At 44.9% G+C, this 9,304-nt stretch overlaps 1 protein-coding gene across 1 annotated transcript in view; it reads left to right on the forward strand.

The window, feature by feature from the left end:
- Positions 1–5,782, forward strand: part of atrx (ATRX chromatin remodeler) — a 54,567-nt gene extending 48,785 nt beyond the window's left edge. The window contains exons 34-35 of the mRNA XM_008119842.3: positions 308–436; positions 2,888–5,782. Of these exons, the coding sequence (XP_008118049.1) occupies positions 308–436; positions 2,888–3,175 (417 nt within the window). The 3' untranslated portion in view covers positions 3,176–5,782. The remainder of the gene's footprint in view (positions 1–307; positions 437–2,887) is intronic.
- The last annotated feature ends 3,522 nt before the right edge of the window (positions 5,783–9,304 follow it).

The following is a 9,304-nucleotide window of genomic DNA, read 5'->3' on the forward strand; positions in this document are numbered from 1 at the left end:
AAGTCAGCTGATGGACTGTGCAGGATCTAGCCTCTGTTTCATTAATCCACGTCAAAGATTAGCTGATGGTTCTGAACTGTAGTTAGTCTGCTTCCGTTCCATTCCTTTCTGCAGCAGGACGGAAACTGCCACTTAATTAATTGCATAAAATACAATTACCATAATTTAGATATACTTTTCTCTCTCTCTGGGGTGCATTTCAGCAACCTGTTCTCTTGGGGAATTGCATTGTCTTAGAGAAGCCTGTGAATGACATGAAGCGCCTCTCGCTGATGATCTTTCTCTGTGTGCTTTCCCCCCTTTTCAGTGGAAGAAGAACTTGACCCTGTCGGAGGCCCAGGTCCAGGCTTTGGCCCTCAGCCGTCAAGCCAGCCAGGAGCTGGATGTCAAGCGTCGGGAGGCCATCTATAATGACGTCTTGACCAAGCAGCAGATGGTAAGAGAACCCTAGAAACACATTGGTTTGCATGGATCAGTTGGGCACCTGCAGAAGGCAAATGGGGCAGTCTTGTCAAAGCACTTTATGGGAATCTGTAGGGTGTAATACCAGATATAGAATCATAGGATCCTAGAGTTGGAAGGGACCACAAAAGCCATGCAATCCTTCTGCCTAGCAGGAGAACACAATCAGAACCCTCCTGACAGATAGCTACCCAGCCTCATAGTCATTAAAGAGTTTGTGGAGAAGTTGAGCTGTAGAATCAAAGACTCCTAAAGTTGGAAAGGGTCCCCAGGGCCCTCCAGTCCAACCCGCTCCTTCAAGGCAAGAAGACACAATCTGATCCCTCCTGACAGATGGCCATCTACCCCTTGCTTAAAATCCTCCAAAGAAGGAAACTCCACTGCTTGATAGATCTGGACCAAGTTTGGTACACTGGCCAACCTAAAACACCCAACTTAAAACACCAGTGGGATTTCGACTGAAAAACATCCCCACTCCTTTCAGGTCCAGAGCTAAGGGAAAGAAAAGGGGTGAAGTGTCCCTCTGTGATGTCACTGGGAAAGGAAGGGACGACAGTGGATTAGCTGCTGCTAGGTGACATGTGAAAGGAAGAAAGGGAGTGAGAGAGAAGAAAAAGGAAGGAGGGGGGAAAAGAAGGGAAAGAAAGGAAGGGATAAGGGAGGAAGGCATGGGGCAAAGTGTCACGATATCAGGGCTCTGCCAGGTACACAGGCAGAGGTGAACCAAAACAAACACTCAGCTTGTGTCAAACAGTTTAATTAAAGCAGCACTTACTGTCTGACTGTTTTCATAGTCCAAATACAAAACATAAAGATAGCACTCAGCCACAGAACATAAAACAAAGACTGATAGCAACCACCAATGCAGGTTCAGGAGAACACTGTAGTCAAAAGGTCCAGTCCAGTAGTCAGATGCTGAGAGTTCAGTGATTAAAGTCCAAGGGTCGAGAGTCTATACCGTGGTCAATAGCCAGTCCAGAGATTCAAGTTCCAGGGTTCCAAGAGTTCAGGAGACAGGTCAAGGTACCAAAAATTCACAAACCTGGGGAAAAATTCAACAGCATCCACAACCAAATAGGACAAATACTTTTCTCCCAAAGATCAGTCTCCAGGCTAGTTCCTTATATCCAGTTAAACCCAGCTGCATCCTATCTTTTGCATGCCTCCACACTTAATTGCTTTCACCTGTGAATTCTTACTCTGGCTTTTAGAACTAGGACTGACATTAACCCCTTCCATCACCAACTGTTAAGCCTGACACCACCAACCACCACCAACTGCGCGATATGATACATGACAAGAAGAAATAATAATAGTAATTTTGTGTTGTCGAAGGCTTTCATGGCCGGGATCACAGGGTTGTTGTATGTTTTCCGGGCTGGATGGCCATGTTCTAGAAGTATTCTCTCCTGACGTTTTGCCCACATCTATGGCAGGCATCCTCAGAGGTTGTGAGGTATGGATAAACTAAGCAAGGAAGGTTTATATATATCTGGAAAGTCCAGAGTGAGAGAAGAACTCTTTGTCAGTTGGAGGCCAGTGTGAATGTTGTAGTTAATCACCTCAATTAGCATTGAATAGCTTCACCTCCTGGCTTCCTGCCTGGGGGCATCCTTTGTTCAGAGTCGTTAGCTGCCCTTGGTTCCCATGTCTGGTTTTCAGAGTGTTGCTTCTTATTTACTGTTCTGATTTTTGAGTTTTTTTTAATAATGGTAGCCAGATTTTGTTCATTTTCATGGTTTCCTCCTTTCTGTTGACGTCCGCATGCTTGTGAATTTTAATGGCTTCTCTGTGTCGTCGCACATGATTGTTGGAGTGGTCAAGTATTTCTGTGTTCTCAAATAATATACTGTGTCCAGGTTGGTTAATCAAGTGCTCTGCTGTGGCTGATTTCTCTAGTTGAGTTAGTCTACAGTGCCTTTCATGTTCTTTTATCTTTTTATTCTTAATAATTTTATTCTTATGGATTCCTGCCTAGGGGCATCCTTTGTTCAGAGTCATTAGCTGCCCTTGGTTCCCATGTCTGGTTTTCAGAGTGTTGCTTCTTATTTACTGTTCTGATTTTTGAGTTTTTTTAAATACTGGTAGCCAGATTTTTGTTCATTTTCATGGTTTCCTCCTTTCTGTTGAAGTTGTCCACATGCTTGTGAATTTCAATGGCTTATCTGTGTCGTCTGACATGATACTAGTTGGAGTGGTCAAGTATTTCTGTGTTCTCAAATAATATACTGTGTCCAGGTTGGTTCATCAAGTGCTCTGCTATGGCTGATTTCTCTGGTTGAGTTAGTCATGTTCTTTTATCTTTTTATTCTTTATAATTTTATTCTTATGACTCGCCACCATCTCCCCGAAGAGACTCTATATAAAAATGAAGTTGTTGTTGTTATTTTTATGATTATGATTCGTGGTGCTTTCTCCTTTCCAGCTCATCGGCTGTGTCCAGCGGATCCTGATGAACCGGCGGCTCCAGCAGCAGTACAGCCAGCAGCAGCAGCAGCTCTCCTTCCAGCAAGTGGCCCAGCAGGCCGCCATGAGCCACCTGATGATGCAGAAGCCCCCAGGGCTGATGATGAACCCTTCCAACTTCCAGCAGATCGACATGCGGGGGATGTACCATGCGGCGGCTGCGGGGGGCATGCACCCACCCCCTCCTTTGCTGCAGGGCTCCCCTTCGTTGGACGGCAAGAACCCCGGGACCTCCAAAGGGAAGTGAACGGGTGCCCTTTTGCACTAGAGGAGCTCAGAATCCGAGAGGGGGGGCAGGGGAGAGATAAATGACTTTTTTTATTTTTTTAGAATTCAATGGCTTCACAGAACTCAACTGTATAAATCGTATGGTTGATTTCGTTCCCCTCCCCCCCCCCCCCACACGTTCTATTTTATTGTTGATAATTGTTTTGGTAAAATGTCACGTCCCCCTCCGCCCCCTTTCCGTCCCCAGCCCTTTGTCAGCGCCGTTGCCTAGAATCTTCTTACATGAGTTGCGTACAGGAGATCATCCAGTTGTTTTCAGTGAAAACAGGTCCTCCTATATAACCTTTGGGGCTGCGCAGGCTTTCTCTTAAACAAATACTTACCCGGCCTGCGGTGAATAGCCATAAAAAGAAGAAGAGACAGACACCAAACGGGGGAAGACGCTTCGGGAAGTTACACAGGTCTGTATATTTCAAGTCACCTCGAATGTGACACAGCCGAGTTCTTGGTTAGAGTTGATTCCTCAAGTTATGGGGAAATGCGAAGTAAGTCGGTGCCGGACTGATGGGGAGGTTTGTTCGTGATGGAACAAAATAAAACCCGTCGGAACCGGGAAGAGACCTTGGACTACGAATGGAGTGCAATATTCGTACCTACTACTGCTCTGCAACTTCGGAGTCGCGCGGTTCCCCGGGGGCCGTGCCCGCAGCCTTAAAAGTCTCAGCCGAAGAAGACGCCATTTCCTCTCGCCGTTTTCCGTGTTTCATCTTTGCGACGGGACCGACCCCGAGTCACCCTCGGCCCTTTGCCGCCGGCGCCCTTTCATCCCGTTCCACGTGGACTTCCTCTCTCCTGGTGCTATAGCGTCTCTTCCTGTTGCCGGCGGGTGATCCCTGGCCCCTTCGGACTTGGAACAGCGGTATTCGTTTGGATGGGACCCTTGCGAGGGAAACCCGAGGAAGCAGAAACGTTCCCGTCAGAGTCCAAAGGAGCGCGCTTTCACACTTGGCCTCCATTGGGAAACGGTCCCTCCTTTGACAGATAAGTATTTCTGGTTGTTACACCGTATCTTGATTTCCCCCCGTTTTTTTCCTTGCAGTTTTCCTTTCTGATTCAGTCCTTACGAAAGTAAACAAAACTCCCAAAGTAATTGTAATTTGCAAAGTTAAAAGTGGGGTAGTCGCCTATTTCGTGCGGAGAGTTGTCAACTTTAAAAAAGCTATTCTGTGTGACGTCTCCGGAACAGACGCTTTGTTTTTGCTGCTTTTGGTTCTTCTGAATGTGGGCGGAAAAGGAAAACGACAGGTGCCTTTGAGGTCTCAAAGTTAGGAGCAAGAAAGCAGCAGCGAGAGAATTTGGGGATCTAAAAACCAAAGCTGGATGGAGGGACCGACTCCAGGCAAAACTTGAGAAAAGGCCAGCAAAGCCTTTTGGCGTTTTGAGTGATTCCCAAAGAGGAATGGGGTTTTCTCCTCCTTCTAATGAATGTCAGCATCCAGACAATGATAATGTTGGGAAGTAGTTTGTTTTGAAACTCTTTGGTTAAGGATGGAGTGGAGCGTAATGTGATAGTTAATCATGAGTTATTTCTTTCCTTTCCTTTTTTTCTTTTGGTGATGTTTTCTGTGACACAACAAGCTCTCTTTCTTTATTTTGGGGCAAGGGGGGGGGGACAGACTCGCAAATGGACTGTGTTCGCTGCAAAAAGACATTTAAAGGGAGTCTTCCCAAGACCAAGGCCTGGAGGCAGGTGCAGCTCCCAGGACATTCCTATGTTTTCCGAACAGAGCTGGGATTTTGAGTGGCATTTTCATGACTCCAGAGACTTAAAAGTGTGGAAGTTTTGGGCAACATTTTCAAAGACATATTTCTTTTCTTCTCACTGAGAGCATCCGGCGACGCCTTGGAGCGCGAGAAGCATTGGAGTAATAAACCTTGGACCATTTTGCATACATGACATGTCTCTCACTGTAACCTTATAGCTGCATAACAGTGTGCTTTTTGAGTATAACATGGAGCTTTAACCGACATTTAAAGACAGAAGAGCGGCATATCCGTAACATACCCACAGACTCATTTTTATATTTGTTTTAGATGTTTTACCTAGTTGAAACGGCTTATATAAGATGACGAAATGAAAAAAAGATGTTGCTTGTAATACAGTTTTTGCCTGCTAAATTCTCCACATTTTTGTAACCTGTTTCTTCCTTTGGATGTAAAGCGTTTTGGGCTTAGTATTGTGATACTGTACATGTTTTTTGTCCCAGTTGTATAGTACCGTTTCAGTCCCGTCCCCGTCCCCCCCGGAACCAGCTTTGGCTGCCGAAACCATACAGCTGTGAAGACTTGGCCTCTGTTTCTGTTTAGACGGCTTCTTCTTCTTCTTTTCCCCTCCATTTATGTATTAAATAACATGAAAAGTACTGTAGAGAAAGGTGTCACTGCTTCCTCTGAGGCTGTTTTGTAAAATATATATTAAGGACTGGAAACGTGTTTTTAAAAAGAGGACGCATTCAAGTATGACGATTCGCTATCTGTGTTTTCACCCTTCAAAGTGCTGTTTGGTAGTTGGAACTTTAAAAAACTATTTAATATCTCATTTAATAAAGTGACCAAAATGCAGAAAGGTGTGTACCGTGGTGCATTATTTGATAACGTGGCTAAGTACATAACACTTAGAATGTTGGGAAGCATCTCAATTGAATCTGGTTGGATTCGGCCAAAGGCCTTGGAGGCCCTGGGTTCGGATCCTTCTGTGCTCAGATGAAAGCCCAAGTTGGGCCCAGGTGCCCTTTTCCACCTGCGGAAACTGGACTTTCTTCACTAGAGATGGACAAGATTCAGGCAGGAAATCATGGCTGCAGTTGCAGAGGCATGGCCTCGAGTGAATAGGATGGATTTCATGGAATCCTAGAGTGGGAAGGGGTCCCCAAAGGCCATCCAGTCAAACCTAATGTTTATGTAGGAGTCCAATCCAAGCCTTCCCAATAGACGGCTATCCAGCCTCTGCTTAAAAACCTCCAGAGAAGGACATTCTAGCATCATTTATTATTATTATTATTATTATTATTATTATTATTATTATTATTATTATTGTATGACACAGCAAACAAGATAGACATGCTGGATTTCGTATCACAAAATCACAAGTCAAACACTTCCCAAGTGTCTAGGACTGTGTGATGTATTTTCGGATGATGTGTGCAGATCCCAGCAGGGTGGCCTTTTGCAGTTGGCAGATCGTGATTTTGTCAATGCCTATTGTTTCCAAATGCTGGCTGAGATCTTTTGGCACGGCACCCAGTGTGCCCATCACCACTGGGACCACCTGCACTGGTTTCTGCCAGAGTCTTTGCAGTTCAATCAATTATTATTATTATTATTATTATTATTATTATTATTATTATTATTGGATCCTAAAGTTGAAAGAGACCCTCTCTAATAGCTATTTTTTAGTTAGGAATTTGAGGCAGCATATTCCACCATTGAACAGTTCTTACTGCCAGGAGGTTCTTAAAGTTTAGGTGGAATGTCTTTTCCTCCAAATCGAAGCTATTACTCTCTGGAGTAGCAGAAAACAAAATGTTGTCGAAGGCATTCATGGCCGCAATCACTAGGTTGCTGTGAGTTTTCCAGGCTCTCTGGCCATGTTCCAAAAGCATTCCCTCCTGACGTTTTGCCCACATCTATAGCCAGCATCCTCAGAGGTTTGAGGTCTGTTGGAAACTTGGCAAGTGGGGTTTTATATCCCTGTGGAATAACATCCAGGGTGAGAGAAAGAAAGAACTCCTGTCTGTTGGAGGCAAGTGTGAATGTTGCAATTGGCCACCTTGATTAGCATTGAACAGCCTTGCATCATCAAAGCCTGGCTGCTTCCTGCCTGGGGGAATCCTTTGTTGGGAGGTGTTAGCTGGCCTTGATTGTTTCTTGTCTGGAATTCCCCTGTTTTTTTAGTGTTGCTCTTTATTTACTGTCCTGATTTTGGTAGCCAGATTTTGTTCATTTTCTTCTTATTATTATTGACACAAAGACGTGGTATGACACAGCAAACGAGATGAATATGCTGGATTTTGTATCACAAAATCACAAGTTGAATACTTCCCAATTGTTTAGGACTACGTGATATACTTTTGGATGATGCGTGCAGATCCTAGTCAGGTGGCAGATTGTAATATTGTCAATGTTTATGGTTTCCACATGCAGGCCGAGATCTTTTGGCACGGCACCCAGTGTGCCGATCACCACCGGGACCCCCTGTACTGGCTTATGCCAGAGCCTTTGCAGTTTGATTTTGAGGTCCAGATAATGGCTGAGGTTTTCCTGTTGTGCTATTATTATTATTATTATTATTATTATTATTATTATTATTATTATTATTTCCTGCTTTTATCTCTTGATCGATACAAGTCCAGATAAAAGTATTGAAAGTCAGGCCATGGTTTCAAACATCCATGTTATTGGCTACAAACAAAGACATCTCATATTTGGCTAAGGACAAATCAAATGCATATTTTTAACAGAAAGATGGACCTAAACATGTAAAATCCACCAAAAAATTACGTTTAGCCATAGAAAACCCTGCATGACCTTGGACAGGTTGCACTCTCTCTGCCTCAAAAGATAAAGAGTGTTTGCCACTCTAGAAATCGGCCTCTTGGCAAGGAGTCGGGCTGGCTTGAAGACAGAAAGCAATACCAAAACAAAAAAGGCTTAAATGTTTAAAGTATTGGTTGTGTAGTGAAGACCCAGGTTTAGCCAACGAGAAAAAGGGGTGAAATTATCCTTCCAAAACCAAAAGCAAATGGGTTCGTTCTTGGGTGCCGTTGCCTTGCGGCCAGAGTCCTATGCAGCAAACCTTGGACTTTGCAGAGGAATAAGAAAGAGGGACTTGGAGGTGGAAATGGAGGACTTCTATATTGGGAATGCATTGTGTCAAACAAGGGGAAAATAAATAGACCTTGTTTCGGCTCCTGTAATTCATTGAATCATGAGAGTTTGGGGTGTGTCTTTATGTCTTGCTAATGTCCAGGTGACTTTTCAGGAGCATCAGTAAACAGCAGGATTTTAGCAACAAGAAAATAATAATTTTGCCTGAATCATTTTGTCCATGTTATGTATAGCAACACACCTTTACACCTTTACCTTGTTCCCGTGTTTCTTAGACTTTGAGGCTCATGCTTCTGCTTCAAAATGTCCTGGCGCCATTCTCTATAGAGTCCTGAGGTTTGTAGTTGCTAATGGGACTTTGAGTAGTTGGCTGTGTAGGGGCCAGGCTTAGCAAAATCCTGCCAATTGAAAGGTCTGCAGTCAGGGGCGGTTCAACCGCGAAGCAATTTAGGCAATTGCCTGTGGCGCATGCACCCCCCGCCTCCTCCTTCGGGCCTTTGGTCTGGCCTGGGCCCGCATACAGCCTGGGCCCAGCCACGTAGGCCCGCCATTCCCACCACCCCGGCCACCAGCACCGATTTGTTCCGGTGACTCCACTCATCCTCCTGCTGCCGCCATCACGGACCATTGGAAACCAGGCAAGAGGTCTGTTGGAAACTAGGCAAGTGGGGTTTGTATATCTATGAAATGTCAAGGTTGGGATAAAGAACTCAAAAGAACTTTTGTCTGTCTGAGGCAAGTGTGGATGTTGCAGTTGGCCACCTTGATTAGCTTTGAATGGCCTTGCAGCTTCAAAGCCTGGCTGCTTCCTGCCTGGGGGATCCTTTGTTGGGAGGTGTTAGCTGGCCCTGATTATTTCATGTCTGGAATTCCCGTTTTTGAGTGTTCTTTTTTACTGTCCTGATTCTATTTATTTATTTATTTATTTCCGGTACTTGTGTCCCACCCTTCTCACCCTGAAGAGGACGCAGGGTGGCCTCACAACTGGCAACAATTCGATGCCCAATTGGTTTGGGGAGGGGCGCCAAAATTCTGTTCACCTACACTTGAAAATTACCTTGGGCCGGCCCTGTCTGCAGTTCGGGCCTGGGTCGGGGCAAACACACACCATTAGCCCCAGCTCACCTGCTCACCTAGCAGGTCGAAAGCAGAAATGCGAGTAGATAAATAGGTACCGCTTTTAGCGGGGAGATAATAAAGGTGCCCTTAAGGACACGGATTTGAGGACTGCTCCTTGGCATGGAAGATGGAGCAACACCAA

Source organism: Anolis carolinensis, unplaced genomic scaffold (assembly GCF_035594765.1).
Source record: "Anolis carolinensis isolate JA03-04 unplaced genomic scaffold, rAnoCar3.1.pri scaffold_12, whole genome shotgun sequence".
NCBI lineage: Eukaryota > Metazoa > Chordata > Lepidosauria > Squamata > Dactyloidae > Anolis > Anolis carolinensis.